The 20930-nt window shown below is 38.8% G+C and overlaps 1 protein-coding gene across 2 annotated transcripts in view; it reads right to left on the bottom strand.

Moving 5' to 3' along the window:
• Positions 1-20930, bottom strand: part of CHST9 (carbohydrate sulfotransferase 9) — a 231106-nt gene that overhangs the window by 92727 nt on the left and 117449 nt on the right. Inside the window, exon 4 of one of the 2 annotated variants that reach the window (XM_028524462.2) lies at positions 7204-7245. In XM_028524462.2, the coding sequence (XP_028380263.1) occupies positions 7204-7245 (42 nt within the window). Of the gene's footprint in view, positions 1-7203; positions 7246-20930 lie in introns of those variants that run through there. The other variant, XM_036009187.1, reaches the window with a different exon arrangement.

Below are 20930 nucleotides of genomic sequence, written 5' to 3'. Positions count from 1 at the left end.
TGCTCATCAAAAAGAACTTTAAAGAAAATAAAACTAAGGGGAAAACCACACACTAGGAAAATATTTACAATACATGTATCTGACAAAGGATTTGTAATGCAGAATACCTGATGAACTCATACCACCAACAGTTAACAAGTGAACTAGTAAAAACGAGAAAAACCTCAAACTGATATCTCACCCAAGAAGATGCACAAATGGGCAGCAGTACACGAGAAGATGATCCACACCATTAGCCATCAGAGACATGCCGATTACAGACACAAGAGACCCTACTTCATTCTCACTCTTGGAAAAAAGAAGGAGCATCTGCAACTTCCAAGGTTCCTGGTGAACAGCTGTGTGGCTTCTTGTAAAGTTAAACATTTACCTTATGATCAGGAATTCCACTCCGTGGTCTTTATGCAACAGGAATGAAAACACATATTCAAAAACAGGCTTGTTCAAGAGTGTTCAGAGCAGTCTTATTCATATTGTCCCAAACATTCAGGAATAATGCAAAGGTTGAGAATAGAAAAATGAATAAATAATTTATACTTTAGTTATACAATGGAATATTGCTCAACAATAAAAAAGGACTAAACTACAGGCACATGCAACCATCTCATATATATTATGGTAAGCAGGTGGAACATTTACAAAGCATATGCTTTATGATTTCATTCAGATGAAGGTGAAGAATAGATCAAACTAAGCAGTGGTGACAGAATTAAAAAGGACTCATGGACATGGGCAATGGTGATTGCAGGAGGGGAGGGAGTGGGTGGCAGAGAGAAGGTCCAAGGGGGATAAATGGCAATGGAAAAAATGCAATTAAAAAGTGGTTGCCTGGGCTGTGGGGAAGAGATGAGGAACTGGGGGGAGGGCACGAGTGGTGGGGTCGTGTATTGGAATTGACTGGAAAGGGCCATAAGGAAACTATTTAGCATGTGAGATTCAATGTCTTATTTTGAATGCTATTATACAGGTTATATGCAGTTGTCAAAACTAACTGAATTGAACATTTAAGAAGACTTGTACATTTTATTGTAAATAAATAGTACCTCAATTTTAAAAATTAAGAGGTTCTATTATTTTAAAGAAATTTTAATGTTAAACATTTTACAGAACATTTTTCCTACTTTCTGGGCATAAGAAACATTAAAAAAATTCTGGTTCTATTGAATTTAACATACCTGGTTTACAATGTATGATGATAACATTAATTTATCCAGTTTCAAAAACATAAAGAATTACCCCCCAAACAAACATAACAAAACAAAACAAAACACCCACCCCCTCATTCCTTGCTCTGAATCAGGATTTTTCAAAGATGAATGTCATTACCACAATACACCAGCAAGGGGAGTAGTTACACTTTGGGAAGAATTTCATCACCACTGATGAAATTAACAAGACCCAAAATTGACTTTTGGGTGTAGCCACAATGGGAAGGACAGATCATTATAATGCAAGAGAAAAAGATTGGAAACCTTGACCCTCTAGATTACTCTGCACTTCAATGAGAAGGGGAAAAACACTCGCAGATCAGCTTATTAAAATAATATGTCCATGTAATTCAGGTACCAGGATATTATTTAAAACAATAGCTAAATTAACCATGAGATGCCACTTTTTCTTTGTTAATTATTGCCATACAAGAATAATGTGTACCCCCTTCCCCCACAAAATGAAAAGATCTCAACAATTCCACAAATTATTTTTATGGAAGTGGGAATAATAACATCAGTTTGTGCAGAATTTTCAAGCTTTTTGGACACTGAAGTCTGTCTGAAAGTAGGTGAGGCTGGCAAAGGGTACTTTTTTTTTTATCCTGTAGCAAAAGGGATTTTCAGTTGAGATTGTTAGGCCATGAATTTGAAGGTTTATGCTGCATTTTTTATATCACCACATTCATCAATTCTTGTAAGATTTGTAAGGCTTAATTCTCACATAGGCTCAGAAAGGCTGTAGGAAAGTCTCTAACTATCCTTTCCTAGTAGCTTTGGTAATCCTGGATTTACAGAAAAGAATGTTCTGCCTGTCAGTGGGACGCATGTCCCTAGGCATGAGCAAGAGCAGGACTGCCAGCTAGGTATACTTATAGTATAAACGTAGGTTTAACTTCCCCCTTTCCACTCTTACCTTAATAATAACCCTGACCTTGATTCTAATACCATATCACCTTCTTCTCAAGTGTCCTTATTCCCTAGAGAAGGTGAGCACAGGGGAGCCCTGGAAAATGCCAAGGCTCGCCCAGCACGGGGCTGAGGCCCCCACTTGTACAGAAGCCACATCTCTGACATCTGCAGAGCTCAAGAACAGGAGATGTGTTTCTCTTTCTTGGAGCTGGATGAGCACAGGACACTGCACACACTTACCCAACACTCTCTTCCAGGAACTGTGTGGACAACACACCTATAAAATGCAGAGCTCTAGGGTGTGAGCACAGGTTGTGTGACTGAGTCTACTTGAACATGTGAAGTTGTGGCCAGGAGCAAGTTTTCCTTTAAAATCACACTCTACTGCAGCTTTCCACAAAGGTGGCGCTGCTGCCTTGGGAGAGAGTATGCTATTGGTATGCAAAAAGGTATCACCCTTGACTGTGTATATCCTTTTGCTGGGATGCAGACCCCATCCAAAGATTTTCTTTGTGAAAACCCAAGGAATATCTCTCAGTTCACTTACCCTAAGAGATGATTTTGAATTACTTCCACTCAGGAAATAGAAGGAAAGCATTCTTTTTTTCAGTCTATAAATGGAGACCCAAGGACGTATAGGATCCAGAGTAAGAAGATTCAAGTTTTAGATGGTGCCATGAACATTTTATCAAGATCCTCAAGTCTGTGATGTTCCAATCTGGACTGCATTCTTGGTGGCAAGGACTCATGGGATTATCCCGCATTGAACAAAGGAGTTATAAAGAGCAATGAGAAAATATGTAAATGAAAGGCCACTGCCCGCATACTCCTGGTTTTGAATTTGCCATTGGATGGACATGAATCTTGTGTTCTTTCACCTAAGTGGGAAATAAACCAAAAGACTGTCCCTAAGGGTTACTAGTATCTGTGATGTATATAAAGGATAGAGATGAGGTTTAAAGAGTCCAGAAAGAAGACATGTTAATTAAAGAAGGAAACAGAGGAAAATATAAATGGACAGGGGGGTTTGTGTTTGTTTTTATTTGGACATGAGCTGCTCCCTCTAGTAGATCTAGAAGGAAGTCTGCATACAACCCAGGTGGCAATGAAATGGTAGCTGCAGAGAGCGCTCTGGTCTGGCTGGCATGACACCAAGCGATGAAAGCACATTCAGGAAAAGGTTAGTGTGCACTTGTGGCAGGGAGGGAGAATCATCCCGCGGTGCTTCCTTCCCCGGGGGAAGGCAGAGACGGGGTGAACCTCAGCATGCCTCCTGCCAGGTAGGGAAGGACCATGTATGGGGAGTGAGGATGCGATGTGTTCTGGAACAATATACACATCTGCGAATTACCACAGCTGGCTGAAAGAAATGTACACAAAACAAAGTGCTTAGAGGTGAATTCTGTGCGATCCCTGTTACTATTCAGAGAAGAATGGGCTCTGGGAGCAAAGCTTGCAGAGAAAGAAAAAAAAAAGCAACTCTGGGGTTTCCCAACCCTAATGAGTTTCTACAGTTATATTTTCATATAAACCTAAAATTTTGTCTGAATTTGACAGGGTTCTCCCAGTGTTTCAAATATTATTTATGGAAGACACTTACATTCATTTTTGGCAACGATCTTGGATAGTAGCTAGCACCTTGAATACAGTATATGCTTAACGAATAACTACTGGGTGAATGAATCAAGCATGTTCCCAAATGAGGACTGTATTTTACATCAATTAAAATAGGAGTCAATAATGTGCAAGATACAGCCTATATGCTCTTTCTTACAGCCAACTGGCAACCTGAGAACATGCTCTAGGAACTTGAATCTCTCTCTGAGGTAAGTTTAGTAACTATCAAGAGAGATGTTGGCAGCTCTCTCCTGGAGTCCACAAAGCATTTTAAGAGGACAGTGGACATTATCCTAGTGGCCGGCAAGATAACCCACTTCCCAGTGTGTGAGAGGACACGTGGTCCTGCCTATTGCAATCAGTGAATTCTCTACTGAGGTCTAGAACTGATGCTGATGGCATGAGAGACAAGTCTGGCTTGCAGCCTAGCCCTTCTCTACTTGGTTCAAATTTAAGTTTCCTATTCCAAGGAGGTAGGAGCCTTTTTTTTTGGCCTCATGTGCAAGGGAAGTACTAAAACTGAAGTGGAAAAGGAGACAGGGAACAGGCTAGGGAGGGGACTGTGAGCCAAGGGTGAAGGGGCAGGCAAGGGTCTGGTGGATCTCTGTGGCTGGAACTTAGCTGATGAAAGAGTATATAACTGGGAGACATACTTCAGCAACTCAAATCACTTCCTTGATAATAAAAAGAGCCTCAGGATCCCTGGACCCTGAGTAGAGAAGTCAGTATTCTGCCATCCTAGTGTTGTAAAGGGCTTGGAGCACCAGGCCTTCAAGCTTCTGAGATATGTGTTGATTAATCTTTTCAGTTGTTCCCCTCAATGACGTAGCACTGGCTTTGACCTTCCCCAACTCTAGGTCCATTACATCATCCATTTTTGCAGCTCTGGGGCTTATAGGGATGGCTGTACCTGCAAAGTCATAGTTTCAGAATGGGCTCTTAATTCTGCTTAAAAACATTTTTCATGCCCTGTCTTGTTTTCGTTCCCCGTTGTGGTCTTTCTCCCTCCTCTGGATGAGCTCCTGTTCACAGATGATAATTATCTAGTCCCATCTGTAGATGGGAATATATTGGACATACCTTTATGTGAATATATTGGACATACCTTATTTTTAATAATCTTGACAAGTCACATAAGCTATGCATCATTACCCCCATTTTATAGACAACAGCTCAGTGAGGTCACTCTGCATGTGTTCTGGCCAGTGCATCAGACTGCTTCTCGACATGGAAAGCTTTACCATTTAGAACGTGCTCTCACATACATTATACAGTTCTCCAACCCAAGGACTAAATGTGAATATTGAGTCTACTTTACAGAAGACTACCCCAAAAGGTAGGTAGGTTATGTGACATCATTCACGGCAGCTGAGCTGGGATTCAAACTCGTGTCCTCCTGGTCTATATCCTGTGCTTATCCAACAGCACAGTGTAAAGAAAATGGAAGCTCTCGGACATGAAGTCCCTCAAATTTCTTTATATCCACCATCAAATTTATTTTTTTTGGCTCTTCCTCTTCTGTTTCACAGAGTTAATTCTATTCTGTATTCCTAAAAGTTCTCTCAATTGTTTATGAGAGAATTATCTATTCCCATTTCTTCAAATTTCAACTGTCTGCAGATGACTCTCAAGTAAATCATTCTCTGAGCTCCAATCTTTTAAATTACTAAGTAAGGGCATATTTTCATAGTAACATGCCTTTATATATACCACATACAGCTTCCCCACCCCCTCAGTTCTCAAAACCAATTATATGTTTTTCTTGAGCAATTCATGCACTTCCATACCTCCATGCTTTTGCTCATGCTGGTTTGAAATGTTGTTCTTTTTATCTACTTGTAGAAATTGCATCTATTCTTTAAGAATGAGCTCAAATGTTATACCTATAATGAATATTTCCCCAATTCTTCCAGCCAGATATAATGGTATATTCTTTATGTTTCCCAAAGCACTTGGCTTACAAGAATAACACATCACCTATCACATGAAAAAATTATTTGTCTTCATCTCTGTTTCAAATTAGGGGCTGTCAGCACAATAGAGACAAGATGAGAATTTTATTTATCTCCACACACCTTGAAGCAATAAGCATGGCCCTTGAGTGTTTGTTGAATGAATGAATGAATGGTAATTCAGTTACTGTTCCAATTTTTCAACATGACCAAGGAAGGCATGATCTGGGGTTATTTTTTTTCTCATCATAAATCTTCACTATTATCCTGGGAATTTGTCTTGCCTGTTTTGTGAAAATATTGAGTTTTAAATTAAAAAAAATCACCTGCTGTATGAAAAGCATGAAAAAGAAAAGGGAATGATGCATCATTTTTATTATAAAAGTAAATACACTATATCATCTAGGTAATCGATGTTACAGATAAGCAGTGAGAGATATTAAAATTTATATTTGTAAATTTGAAAAATAAGTTAATAGGAATTGATCTTCTAGTAATAAATACTGTGTTCAGATATAACCCAACAGTAAACTTCCTTAGATTGGAATGAGTTTGGGAAGGTAGAAAAAAAATGGAAGAAGCTAGCCTGAATTAGGGGTGTCAGAATTTACCGAAAGCCATGCAGCTTTATTATGTACTTTCAATACTCTGATCTGCCAATAAAGTCTGTGTAAGGAGACGTCTACTTGATGGCATGGATCCTCATTTTGTAGTTGAATCTTTTTGCCTAAAGACCATATGCTAGAGCCCGGAAAACAGTTATTCTCTTAACATAAGTTGCAGATGTTGCCTCTACTTATCAAATCCGTGGCCTGCATGCAATTCAAAGGTCACTTTCATGGTAGTCTTGGTCAAATGGTCAAAGTTATGTATTACTAAGTATCTGAATTAGTAAGGTTTTATTGTATTCTTAGAGGAAGACATTTCTGGACAAAGTTCAATGTCTCCAGGAAGCATTAAATACTTTTTTAAGAAAGATTTTAAAATTTAGTTTTAGAAAGAGGGGAAGGGAGGGAGAAGGAGAGGAAGAAAAACACTGATTGGCTGCCTCTTGTACACGCCCCAACAGGAGACCAAACCCGCAACCTGGGCACGTGCCCTGACAAGGAATCAGACTGGGCGACCTTTCACTTTGTAGGATGACACCCAACCGAGCCACACCAGTCAGGGCAGTGTTAAATATTTTTAAAGAATAACAGAAAAATGTAAACACCTTTAAATAAGAAGAACATTAATTATTCATTAAGCTAGATATAACTGAAACCTATCTCAGAAGTCTTTGGTTTCCTCTGTAAATTATAAGAGGGCAAGGATCATGGTTTTCTTCCTTCTCTCCCCCGCCCTCCAAGACTTTATACCCCAACAATGCCCCATAGGCTGTGTCTTCTGGTGACAGTTTTCCTTGAAAGAGCAGGTGTTTGAAAGCAACATTATGGGATTTTCAGATATTCTAGTTGCTGCTCTGCATATCTGTAACTATCCAAGACTCAAACATTATAGAGAGTTTTACTCACTGATTCTGGGTACAGGCTGCAAGTAATTTACTGGTCCCCATCCTAGAAAAGAAGAGAAAGAGAATTGAAATTCATATATTAGCACCACATCCAAAGGCATTTAATAAACTCTTTACATCAAGATACCTCAGAGACTCTAATATTTTATTTTTAACACAGGAAATCATGGGGAGGTCTTAAACATAGAATATGCCATCCCCTCTGGGTTAATGAAGAGGTGAGGTCATGGTGTCACTTATCAGGAAACTGGGCATGAACTTCAAACTTGGCACCAGAAAGACTGAGCTTTGTGCACGTTTCTTCTGTGTCAGAGAAAGGAGCTGGGGACAGGTGAGGCAGGTGGAGTTGCAAACCGTCCATTGCAAGGAAGAAAATTTCCCTGGATTCTTTGCCATCTACACCATGATATGTCAACGTGTTGATATGCAATTATAGCTTTTGCTTGGGATAGATATGCCATGCGCATCTCCTGCCCCGCTGATCAAGCTGTTAGATACCTTAGTTTGTGAACCTTGGAAGAGTAAATGAACTGAAATCTAGGATATAAGAAATAGGTTCTTTGAGGGAAGTGATCCCAAGAATATTTAAATCATCCAGAACTAACGGTATTGCAGTTTATTCTGTAGTGAAGAGCTTTAAGAAAGAAATGTTGGAGTTTGGTTTTCCTTGAACCAATGATTTTTCATCCTGATAATTAAGAAGAGCCTCTTTCTAACAGGTGAAGTTGCTAAATGTAGCATAGTGCAGGGGACCCCAATGGGTCCATGGCCGCTTAGGGACTAGGCTGCACAGCAGGGGGTGAGCAGCTGATGAGTGAAGCTTCATCTGTATTTACAGTCACTCCCTATGGCTCCCCTTACTGCCTGAGCTCCACCTCCTGTCAGATCAGGGGCAGCATTAGATTCTCCTGGGAGCGGGAACCCTACTGTGAACTTCGCATGTGAGGGATCCAGGTTGCGCACTCCTTATGAGAATCTAATGCCTGATCATCTGAGGTGGAGCTGAGGCAGTGATGCCAGCCCTGCAGAGTGGCTGCAAGTACAGATTATCATTAGCAGAGAGGTTTGACTGCACAGAGACCATAATAAATCAATCGCTTGCAGACTCACATTAAAACCCTATCAGTGAGTGGCAAGTGACAATTAAGCTGCATCTGGTGGCAGGCTATAAAGCCACCCCCTCTTCCATGGAAAAATTGCCTTCCATGAAACTAGTCCCTGGTGCCTAAAAGGTTGGGGACCGCTGGCACAGTGTATTTCTTCCTTCTCGTCATCTATGGGGAGGGGAGAGCCTGAGTTTATTCTGAAACAATCCCAGGAAATTGCAAGGTGGTGACTCTATGACTATTTAGCCTTTTGCTTTATAGATTACAGTTTCAATGCTCTTAAATAAAATACTATATTGACAAATATATAACATAATTATATACTATATAACATACCAAAATATAATTTTAATATAAATATATATTTGCATGCTAAACTATAGATGAATACTTATATTCTACATTATAAATACAGATATGTTAAGTTTTACTCTCTGTATGCTGTCTTGTTTTAAAAAATATCTCTAAGTATGTTGATTAAAAACTTGAATATGGCCCTGGTTGGCGTAGCTCAGTGGATTGAGCGCGGGCTGGGAACCAAAGTGTCCCAGGTTCGATTCCCAGCCAGGGTACATTCCTGGGTTGCAGGCCATAACCCCCAGCAACCACACATTGATGTTTCTCTCTCTCTCTCTCTCTCTCTCTCTCTCTCTCTCTCTTTCTCCCTCCCTTCCCTCTCTAAAAATAAAATAAATAAAATCTTTAAAAAAAAAACTTGAATATGTACTCAGAGATGATAAGGCTTAAGCAATGGTAGGTTTAATTCTCTGTACTGCTATCCTTCTCCATTTAAACAACCTACTATCAGTGCAACTCATTTATAATGTTGCTTTTCTAACCTAACTGAGACAATAATCCTACTGACACTTGCTTTGTAAATTAATCTTTCACTAAATTTCATTTGTGTTAAAATATGCCAGTTTATACTTATGTCAATTAAACATTATTCTATCTTTAGAATGATTTTAGAAATATATCTAAGGGTATTTTAAATTGTATTGTCATTAGTTTCCTGGTATAAGGTATTACCAGCTCCATTTGGTCTAGTAATTCTGCATTTTGAATGGAGGTATTTATAAGTCACTTGTATAGTTCATCAATAAATTATGAGTCCTACAGTATAACTGATCCCCATGGGCTGGAACTTGATATGTAATGCACAGCTTCAGCCCACTGTGATGTAATTGCAACTCTATATTTACTTGTCCACCCATGTAACAGTAGCATGATTAAGGTCACACTTTCATGGCTTCGTGATAAGAATATTGTTTAGGCTAGGATCCAAAATCTTCCTCCGTACAAAACTGATTTTATCCAGTATATTCTCATTGTCTATGTAATCTGACATGTAACCATGGAAGGAAATTCAATTCATGTGGAAAAAATGACTATTCAAAAAGTCAAATGCAGCTGCTTCCTTATCTCTTAGGATATTCTGGTAAATTGCTTATTGATTGCATGAGGAATTGTTCTCATCCAGTATTGCTTTTAAGCTCTCTGGCTTACTGTGATCAAGTTTTACAATGACCGACTTTTCCTCCCATTTCCACGATGGCTCAAATAAAAAGGGTCATCTAACATTTTTTTATGTATTGTGGCAAAAATCACAAACATGAGATCTACCCTCTTAACAAGTTTTTACCTGCACAATATGGTACTGTTGGCTGTAAGTACAATGGTGTATAGCAGAGCTATAGAACTTCGTCATCGTGCATGACTAAAACTCTGGTTGATTGAATAGTAATTCCACATTTCCCCCCACCCATCTTTGGAAGCCTCCATCTGACAACTTCTTAATGGTCTAAGGACACTTGACTTTAAGGCATATTAATAAGAGCACATTCAGAAATTGCATAGTCTTTCCTGGTCCAGTTTGGCTCTCTGCACGTCACAGACAGAAGTATGTTAGTTAGATGAACGCATGTCTACTACACTATAGAGTAAACTTGTTAAAACACAGAAAAGATCCAGTCTTGGCTCTTTATAATTTCCCTAGTTGAGTGTCATGTATAAATACGTATTGAATTAAATTAAATTTTAATATTTCTTTTCAAGGGTTGATATTAATATTAATTTTAAGGATCTTATAAAAAACAGGAAAGTAAATAGCATTTATTTTTGAATTTATGAATTGTTTCTTTTAAAAAAAGTACACTCTCTCCGCTCCCAATAACAGTAACAGCATGGATATCTCTTTAAAGATTTTGATGATACCTTCTAAATCACTGCTCTTTCTCTCTATATTTTTAATGTAATGACTATCTAGGGTTTGGGCTCAGTCAATACAATCAGGATAGACTGGCTGGCTTGCTACATAATCATATATTAAATAACTGTGAATGTATTTCCATGGTCAGCTATAAAAATGATTTTAAATGTCAGCATTTGGACTTGTTTCAAATAATAGAAATTAATTGAGTTTGACCAGACCCCCTAAAATAAATGAGTTTGAATCTCATATCTAGTGTACATGTTTTTATATTGTGTTTACAAGATCGATTGTGGCATTAAAGGCTTAATTCAGTGGCACAATCTTATGAAACAGGATCTTTCCTCTTCATCACATTACTTTATTCTGAGTCATTTTTGCTTTTGGTGGTAAAGCACATTTCACCTGTTGAAACTTGGTGCAAGCCTCATACTAAGTGAATAGGTCTAGATCTTGATAGGAAATAATTTTTTTTTTAAAAAAATAGCACTTCACCCATCCTTTTTGATGGTTTGAGAGCTTCATGCAGCATGAACAGCACACTGAACCAGGCAGAGCTCACGCTCAAGGGAGAGAATCAAATATGCCCACAATGTACTTTTCCCAAAGTAATTCTTCTGGCCACATAAAAAAATTATTTATCATTATCCTTACCTAACAGAAAATACAACAACAGAAAAGATTGGACAGTTTCCTAAGTCCATGTGGCAATTTGTTGTTAAAATTGAAATATGTTACATTTCATGAATAACTCAGTACCCTCTCCCCCAGCTAAACTGTTAAGAAATGTGATCAATATCCTCTTAATTTTACATTCAAGTATTCTGGTGTAAAAAAAAATGATCGCAATGATGTTTAGGTCCTTTGTTGTCTAATGTTTGGTTACTGGATTTAAAAGTTTATCTCAATATCTTCTTTTGAAATATTGATTTGGTTTATCCTTACCTTCTTTTCTGTTTTGTTCTAAAATGACCTGGGTGCACAATATTAAATCAGTAATGACCATAATAACAGCTAACATGTACTGAATCCTTATTAAATATCAGACATGCTGCTGAGCACTTCCTGTGAAGCTTATTTAACACCAGAAGACTCCCATGGGAATATGACCTGTAGCATTTTATTTTCTGTAACTCAACTTTATTGAGTCTTTCCAAAACATCATCATAGAAATAGCAATTGTGTTCTGCATTCATATGTCATTAGTTTACCTAATTTATAATTGAATCTAGTAATTATATGAACAAGTACAATTGACACAGCAGGTTTTAGAAACAGAATCTTTGTTCACATACAGATGCCCAGGTGAGGGCAAAAGTTTACAGGCGGGCTAGTGGCCTTACAGCATGTGAGGCCCTGGTGGTGAATAGCTGTGAGCTTCGGTCAGCAGGTTATGTCTAGGGAAGGGAGAGAGTAACTTAACCCGGAAATCATTTAAGAGGATGCCAGTTAAAAGAACTTCTGCTGTATATGATATTTTAGGTATGCCTTACTGTGGTAAAATTAAAATAAAAAACAATTTTTTTTAAGTGGAGGGAAAAGGAAGGAGGGGCTGAGTTTATGTAGCTTGTCCAAGATTGCAAAACTTGAGGTGAAACTAAGATTTGGCTTCAGAATTCAGCTTTTCAATCCAGCATGCAATTTGTCTTTCCTTCCATCCCACAGGCCTCAGGACAGAGACGACTGCAGAGGGATGGGTGGACTACTGCCACCCAGGAAGGGGGCTTGCGACAGCTCAAGAGTAGTCAGCAAGAAGACACAGTAACAGAAGAGAGAAGAAGCCAGAACCTGATAAAATCGTCTTAGAAATTTGCAAATAGAAGAGCCCTGTCACCGTGGTTTTCTCAAGTTATCCCATGTACTTCTTGACCTCAGGCCTCACTGGTTCAAAACAAAAGGAATTGCTGCAGACAAATCTGGTCAACTGATACTGCCAACTATTTTCAAAACTGAGTTTTGCAACTCTGGAATTGAAAAAAACCTGAAAGGTTCACTCCAGCAAGTAAACATAACAGAAGAAACTCTGACCCAATGGTCCCACGGGGAGCCAGGCATGAAAGTGAGCTTAGTGCAAATCTGTGATGATGAAGAGCAATTAAAAGGAAGACATTTAAAATCTCACCAACCACTTCCTTCTAATCCTTGGGTTTTAGAGGTTCTATTTCTGTCAAGTCCTTTGAGTAAGACTATTTAAGTAACAGTTTTGAAGAACTTCCTAACCTCCTAGAAGAGATGATTTTATAGTAGCTGTATTAAAATGCCTCAGAATAGATTATTATGATTTTTCCATTCAGGACGAATGATTTTAGCTTATTTTAAAAGCTTTCTGTTTCTTTCCTTGGAATTTTTCAAATTATTTCCTTCAAGAAGAAAACTGGGAGGGTATTAAGATTTCTGTGACTTCATAAAGAATTCATAAAAAGGTGAAGATCTCAAATGGCTATCCCTTCAATAAAATTATGTGAAATTGTGCAAAATATTGGTACATGGGACCTCATTTTTTACACTTTCAAAAATACCTGTTTTGATTTTGACTGATCTGGCTTAAAAATAATTATTGCAATCACTTGGCTATAACTGTGGTTAAAATTTAAAGCCCCCTTCACATAAAACAGTATCCATTTCAATATCTTTTTGGAAGTAAAATTATAAGCCATGGATTATTTAATTAACATGCATACGAAGGCAAGGAGCTTAGCAGTAAACTGTTTCTTTCATGTTCCAAAGGCCGGAAAATTACTTAAGAAAATGAAAGTAAATACAAATGAAAAAGAGAGAAAGAGGGTGAGATCCAGTGTCAGCGTTTGCACCGAGGGCTCCTTTTCAGGAGCCGTGCTCTCGCTGACGTCATAGCCTCTGTGCCTGGCCTTGCTCCTGGTAAAGGGGGATCAAGCACGTTGGAGCCTGCTTTGTATACAACAGAGTACGAATCGAACCACATCCGGTGAGGTGGTGAGACACAGGACCAGCCAGTCCCACAAGCTGAAAAGTGAGGACACTGAAAAGGGGCAAGTCTGATTCTACAGCTATTTCAGGGGAAACCCATGAACTCAGTTCCACGGAGCCTTAGTTCCTGCAGAATGTCTCAATATCTATTTTTGGCTTTGAGATTCTAGGAAATGGGGCTAAATAAATGAATAAATGACTAAAGTAGGTCATCATTATCATGCAGTCACCATATTTTTCCTATTTATGTTGTGTTTAATCACCCCGCCCCCGTAAGTGCTGCCATGGGAATGGCCTCATTGCCCCTCACCTGCTGGAATCCTGCGTTACTTTTGCCATACCATCTCCTCAGAAATTCTACTCTCTCTCATTTCTTTCGCTCTGACTGATACTTGACTAATTCCCTGATACATACACACCCTTAGCTTTGACTTCTCTTTGAACTTCAGTTCTGTTCTGCTAAATTATAATTTTCACATGGTTGTCCCACTGTTGGATCAAATGCAACTAGACTTGAAGGAAGCTCATAACCCTTCTTCTCTCTGGACTTGCTTGTGTGTGTCTACTATACAGACTTCTGCCAGCTTGGCTTGTGACTTCGATGTTCCCCCCACTGACCATCTCTTCCCTGCACCTGTTTCCAGTCACCTTCTGATCCTTTCTGTCTCATACTCATTCTTCTTCTTTTTTTAAAAAAACTCCTTATCATCCCTGACAAGGTCTTTAGTACATCAAAGCCTAGAGTATTCCAAAATGGACTCCCTGATTTCAGTATCCATCATGATGTTAATTTACCAAATTAATTATTTAAAAGTTGCTTTGTCCATGTTAATCTTCTCCTTGAACCCTCTATTGCTTCTCTCTATTATAGATCCTGTCTAATTCTGCATTCAGTGCTCACTCAAATATAATCCCTGCTTACCTGGGTAATGTAGAATTGTTCCATACAAATTCTTGAAGTCCCCTGAATAGGTCACAGCCATTTTTAGTCCCAAGCCTGAAAGAGCTAAATCTCTTCCTTCTGTTTGAAGAAGTCCCATTCCTTCTTCAAGACCTAACCTTGAGGACTTCACCTTTCCAGGCTCAGAGCACTTGTCTTCCGAACCATAGTAGCTATTGCTTGCTTGGGAGGCAGGCAAAGCACAAGAGCAAACAGTATGCCAGGCTGAGCCCTGTACATACAGGGTCCAGCAGAGGTAAGGCCTGTTTCAGTGTGGTTGGTGGGGTAATAATATGGGTGTAATAAATAATGTATCATTTTAGTTTGAACATTTCACCTAACATGTCCTATGGTGTGCTTGAACATGATATTGTTATGTTTCAGAATTACATGCTTATGATTTTGTGATAAAACTGGGGTGTTATTTGTGCCAGACCCTGTGCATTAACTCAATTGTCAGTGCTATCACTACTCCTAGTTTACAGGTGATACTGTGGCTCAGACAGGTTACTCACCTGTTTAGGTCACAAAGATGCTAAGTGCTGGCTCCAAACCCAGTTGCTCCGACTATAGAGTACTTTATGCCACCATCTCTAACAACTTCTGTTGTTATAAATACCCTTTGTTTCAACTGTCTCTGCTTCATGCAAGCTTATTAAGGGAAAGCATTGTGCCTTTGTCTGTCCTGCACCTCTGGCTAGTACATAGACACTCGGGAGGAACAACTGCAGATGTACAGGAAGAGAGTTTAGCTATAGATAGAAACAATGGTAAACCTCTGGTATTGTTTGCCACGCTTAAAACACACAAAGACACACAAAGGGTGCCCCTTCCATCTTGATCTTCCCTGTGTTGTGTTAAAAGAGCTGGCTGAATAGTTCACAGGTCAGAAAAAGAGGCAATATTATTAGCAAAAATAACACACATTTCCACACTTCAGAATGTGGTACAGATAACAAAGAAAGACCTTTCAATGTGATAGCCTCCCTTTTTCACTCTTTCCCTTCTTTCCTTTTGTCCTTCTCTCAACATATATTTATTTTATGTACACTACATGCCAGAGAAACAAACCTCTGGGCGTGTTATTAATGTTTCCATCCTGGACACTAAGAGACAGAGGCAAGTAATATAAAGTAATATCAAAAGCAATAACAAGATTGCCAAAATTTATTGTGAGCATACCATGAGTGAGGCGGTAGACCCACAATTTGACAGGCATTTTCTCACTCAATGCTCATAATAACTCCATAATATTCTTCTTATCTCCACTTTACGTATAAGGGAAGGAAGTTGACAGAGGTTATGATCATATAACTCCTAAGGGATAGAGCGGGGATTCTAGCCCCGGGAGTTTGAGACGACTCTTAACCTTTACACTAGAAGTCCTCTGGGAGTAGATTCGGCTATGCGGTGCACAGAGGGGATATATAAAATTGGTTTCATTTCCTCTGAAAAGAGTCCCCAAAATAGCATTAGAATACAACTGGAAACTGTCCAATATAATCAGAGACTTTACCCAAAAAGCAGGTGTGTGTCTTTTAACAAGTTTCCCTTTCAGGGATTTATCCAATCCATTTGTAAAATGAAAAATTAGCACCAACTAATCTCCAGAGTTCCTCCCACACACAGATTGTCTATTATTCTAAAGAGGCAGCTGCGGGGCAGTGACTGTTTGCCAATTTTGAAGTCAGAGGCACTGGGTTTAATAGCCAGCATCCTCATTGCAGCTCCTGGCACAGTGGCCTGCATCTTTCGCTGATGGCTTGTCTTCTGCTGACCTCCACTGCCTGGAAGACAGTCACCCAAACTGAACAGCATCTGGAGATGCAACAACCTACCCTCTTACCAAAATTTTCAGTGTAGAATACATTATCGCTGACTATAGGTACAATGTTGTACAGCAGACCTCTATAGCATATTCCATCTTGCTTAACTGACACTATTTCTGTGGATTAGTAGCTCCCCATTTCCCGCTTCCTGAGCCTCAGGCAATGACCATTCCACTCTTTGCTTCCATGACTTTGGCTACTTTAAATAACTCATATAAGTGGAATTGTGAAGTATTTGTCTTTCGGCATCTGGCTTATTTTATTTAGCATAATACCTTCAAGTTTCATCCATGTCGTCACAGGTTGCAGAATTTTCTTTTTCTTTTTTTTAGTAAAAGGTTGAATAGTATTTCCTTATATGTATGTCCCACATTCTCTTTATCCATTCATCTGTGAACAGACATTTAAGTTCTTCCCACGTCTTCACAATTGAACACAGGAGTACGAATATCTCTTCGAGACCCTGATTTCAATTTTTTGATAAGTATCCAGAGGTGGGATTGCTGAACCATGCAGTAGTTCTATTTCTTATTTTTTGAGGAATGTCCATACTGTTTTTCCAGAGTGGCCGCACCATTTCACATTTCCACCAACAATATGCAACTCCCTAAGATTCCAAAGCTTAGGAATACTCCCCAAAGCTTTGGTCTTGAACTCACATCCAACATTGCCTCATTGTAAGTTCTGGCTGAGGAGGAGCTATGCCAACAGAATAACATATCTGATTTGGAGGAGTAGTCACATTCTTCATCCCCTTCCCTGCATTTCCAGGATTGCTTAGCTAACCAGCATGCACTAGGTAAAGCTTTTTCTTCCCATCTGAAATACAGTCTCTTTTTGAGTTTGCACTACAGGCTCTTTCTGAGCAATTGCATCCACTTTGTTGGCTTCAGTGACTATGTTTACACTGGCGAGTCCCCAGTCTCTCTAAAACCTGTCTCTCACTTAAGTTCCAGGCTCAGATTAAAACATACTCAATGCACATGGCCTTAGGTCTTCCATAGGCACTAAAACTGAGCCTATTTAAATGTGAGGCCCTCCTCTCCTCTTCCAATCGTGCTCCTCGCCCAGCACACCATCTCAAGAGCTGGTGCCACTCTGGCATCCTAATCGGAGACCTGGGATTCCTGTCACACTGCCTGACAGCTCACTTGTCAACAGCAACCAACTCCTGTTTGCTCTTTCTTCAAACTTTTCTCAAATCTATCCCCTTCCCTTGGCCCTACTGCTATGTTCCTGGTTCAGGCCACTGTTGTTTCTCACCTAGATAATGGCACCGGATATCCAAGAAGCATCTTTGCCTGGATAGATAATAGTCATCTCAAGTGTAACATATCCAAAATAGAAATCTTTTTTCCTCAGCTCCCCAAGGTGGTCTTCTCAGGTGCTGCTACATCTCAGCTAATAGCATTGTTCACCAACTTGCTCAAGCCAAAACCCAGAGCCATCTTTTACCTCTCTCTTTTTATTCAGCCACATCCAATCTATGAGTATTTGGTGTCATGTCTTCGTCAACAATACATTGTAAATCTGATAGGGTCTCATTATTTTCACTAAAACCACTTCATTTTTCTCCTGGGTTACTTTAATAGCTTTCTAAATGGTCTCCCCTTCTCCACTATTTTTTAGAATCCCTCAAACCAGAGTGCTTAAAAAAATCATCTCATTTCCTTGCTTAAAATTCTTCAGGGATTTTCTATTGCAGTTAGCATAAAATTCAAACTGTTTATCACAGTCTACACAGCCTCACATAAGCTGAATGCCACCTGTGTATTGATTGTTAATCGCCATGCTTCAGCCACACTGACTTTTTTCCTAGTTTCTTCAATCCATCAAGCTGCCTCAGGGTCTTTGCACTGGCCATTCCCTCTCCTCTCAGAACTACTCATCACCAGTTCCTTTGCATCATTCAGTTCAAATACTACCTCTTCAGAGAGGTCTTTCCCTTAGTAATCTAGCGAAAGGGCCTCTCCATGTATAATTCCCCAATATTTAATTTTATCTCTTCTGACAAGATAATGACCACCTGAAAATAGAAAATATGAGCTTACTGAACCAGGTTACTTGAAATTAGAAAAATATGTTAAAAAGTTTAAAATAAAGCTGCTGCATATTATATATCTATATTCATGTACAGAATTCAAAATTGCATACATTTCATGGCAATTAACAGTGTGTATGATATAATTTGGAATGCAGATTGAGTGCAGACATTGGATCATTCAGGTTGGAGTAAGTACCATCACTCCACTGGACTCCCATCAGACACTGGAGTCTGAAGAGATGCAGAAGAAGCAGGAATCGGCCTCCTTTGTAGGTAAGTTCCCAAAGTTGAGGATGATCGGACCTCCCTATCTCCTTTTTTTCCAATTTTAGGGAAGGAAGAAGAATGAAAGTCTACAAACCAACCCTTCTCTCTCCTCTGCTTGCCTGAACTGTCTGCAAGATGCATTCTGATTATTCAATCCGACAATAATGTCTGGAAATACAACATATCCAAGAGTTATGTCACGGGGATTGCACAGAAGGATAAACAAGCACAGCTGCCAGGGTTGGTTGGTTTGTTTCTTACTCTCTTTTTTTAGTTTTGCAATATTTTATTGTAAACATTTTAAAATACAAGGAAAAACGAAAAGCTTCATTTCTTGAGATCACTTTCCTCCCAAATTCAGATGTTGCCAAGTGGTCTCAAAATTCCCCAACTACTGGGTGGGCCATTACATTCTAGAGCTCTACTTGCCTGAGCCAAGCACTGCAGCCTTGCACGGTCAGTGCTGGCATTCTGGCCCCCTTCTTAGTGTAATCATACCATTAGCTAGTCAATCCCTCCCACTAGAAGTTGACTGTTTCCTTTATTTAAAAATTTATTTTACTGTGGTAGAACACTTAATATGAGGTCTATCCTCTTACAAATTTGTAAGTGTATAATATTGTATAGCAAATCTCTAGACTTTAGCAGGGGCTGTGGGCTGGGCCCCAGGGAATTGGTAAACAGCTTCAATCCTTTGCTGGCTTAAGAAGTTGAACAGAGTTTCATCTTTGAGTCTTTCACCTCAGTGCTCTGGAGAAGGTTTACATGCTTCACATTTCTCCTCTGTCCTCTAGATCAGCCCTGTATCAAAGAGGACTGATTACAGCATCATTTATATTGCTAAACTATACTGTTATACATACTACTTGTACAAGTTCTGAAGCCAAATGGTTAAAAAAAATCAAAATCAGTCACATTTCAGCCTTGGTGTTTACATTTATATCAGCAAATATGAACGGAAATTTCAGCCACATCTGCCATCTTATATGCAAATCTTTTATTTTTCACCCCAAACAATGCTCTTCCTTTGACACTGTCTTGAGTGACAAGACTAATTTTGATAATTTACTGGTGAGAAGAGTATGATGTCTAAGTCGCACTGCACTGGCCCCGCTGCATCAGACACTGGGCACAGTGTGGCAGTATTTGGAGAGAAAATATAAAATATGCAAACGGATCCCAGGCATCTGTTTGCCTTACCTGTTACTGCCGTCAATCACTATGAATTATTTAAAACAAGTGATAATGAAATCCATCTTTCAGAACATTTAGTTTTTGTTTGTTTGATTTTTCCTATCTCTCAAAGACTTTGACTACTGCCAACTTTAAATGCTTCCTAAAAAGTTCAGTGAGACGCAAACACTGCAACTATTACTAGAATACTAAGAATAGGATGTTACAGGAACTTTAATGTGAAACCAGGATCTAATTCAGATGTGTTAGGAAATTGTTATTTAAAGAGTTCTGCTAGGAAGTTAAACAATATTCAACTGATTATCTCTCTTTTGATTTTCTTTCTTATGTGGAGAAAGAAAATGATTTTTTCTTTCTCAACAAATTGCCAGAGAAGTAAATTTGATTCTAGGAATGCACTTACCATTTTACCTTAAAAAAATTCTGTACATTTGCATCAGGTTAAATAAAGATGATGCTAGCTTTCTAATATACTCAACAATGAAAAACACCATAACAAATTATACAGTCATGACCCTTTACATGTTGGTTATTGTAGACCAAAATTATTTCAGCTAAACCACTGAAATAATTTTAATACTGCCATTTAATCAATATTAAAAATAACTATAACTACATATGAATTAGCTGTGAGTTACATATTTTAAATAAGAGGCTTTTTTTTTTAAACAGCAGTGATGCTGAACATGTTAAGGATACTTTGAATGCTAGAGTTTGACTTTTCACAAATGCCCTTGCAGTTCCCATGAAGTCAATGCACAGCTGTCCCCCTAGCACACAATAAGCACCACTGTTCATCAATGCTAAGAAGGCTTGGCTAACAGTGAACACTGGGAAGGCTTGCAAATACTTGTTATGTTCACTTTGCAATTAACAAACATTGAACATTCCTTGACATAGAGAAATTGTCTCTCATATCCTGTTATTTTTCAAAACTCAGAGGTTCCTACGTTAATGGCAAATGAGTTACTGATAGATGTGCTTGACTGCAATTAAAAAAGATGCAGCAGACTTCTATTAAAGGTGTGAGATAAATGTTAATGATACCCTGCAGTCTCTTCTCAGTCCAATCCTCTAAATTTCTCCTGAATGTAGATGCCTATTTCCAATAGCACATGGGCAGATAGAAGAGAAATTCTGTATGTAAATGATATTATTTTCTTGTATCTACTAAAATTAAATAAAATAATAGC

Source organism: Phyllostomus discolor, chromosome 9, assembly GCF_004126475.2.
Source record: "Phyllostomus discolor isolate MPI-MPIP mPhyDis1 chromosome 9, mPhyDis1.pri.v3, whole genome shotgun sequence".
Classification (NCBI taxonomy): Eukaryota; Metazoa; Chordata; class Mammalia; order Chiroptera; family Phyllostomidae; genus Phyllostomus; species Phyllostomus discolor.
This window is presented reverse-complemented; position numbering and strand designations above follow the sequence as displayed.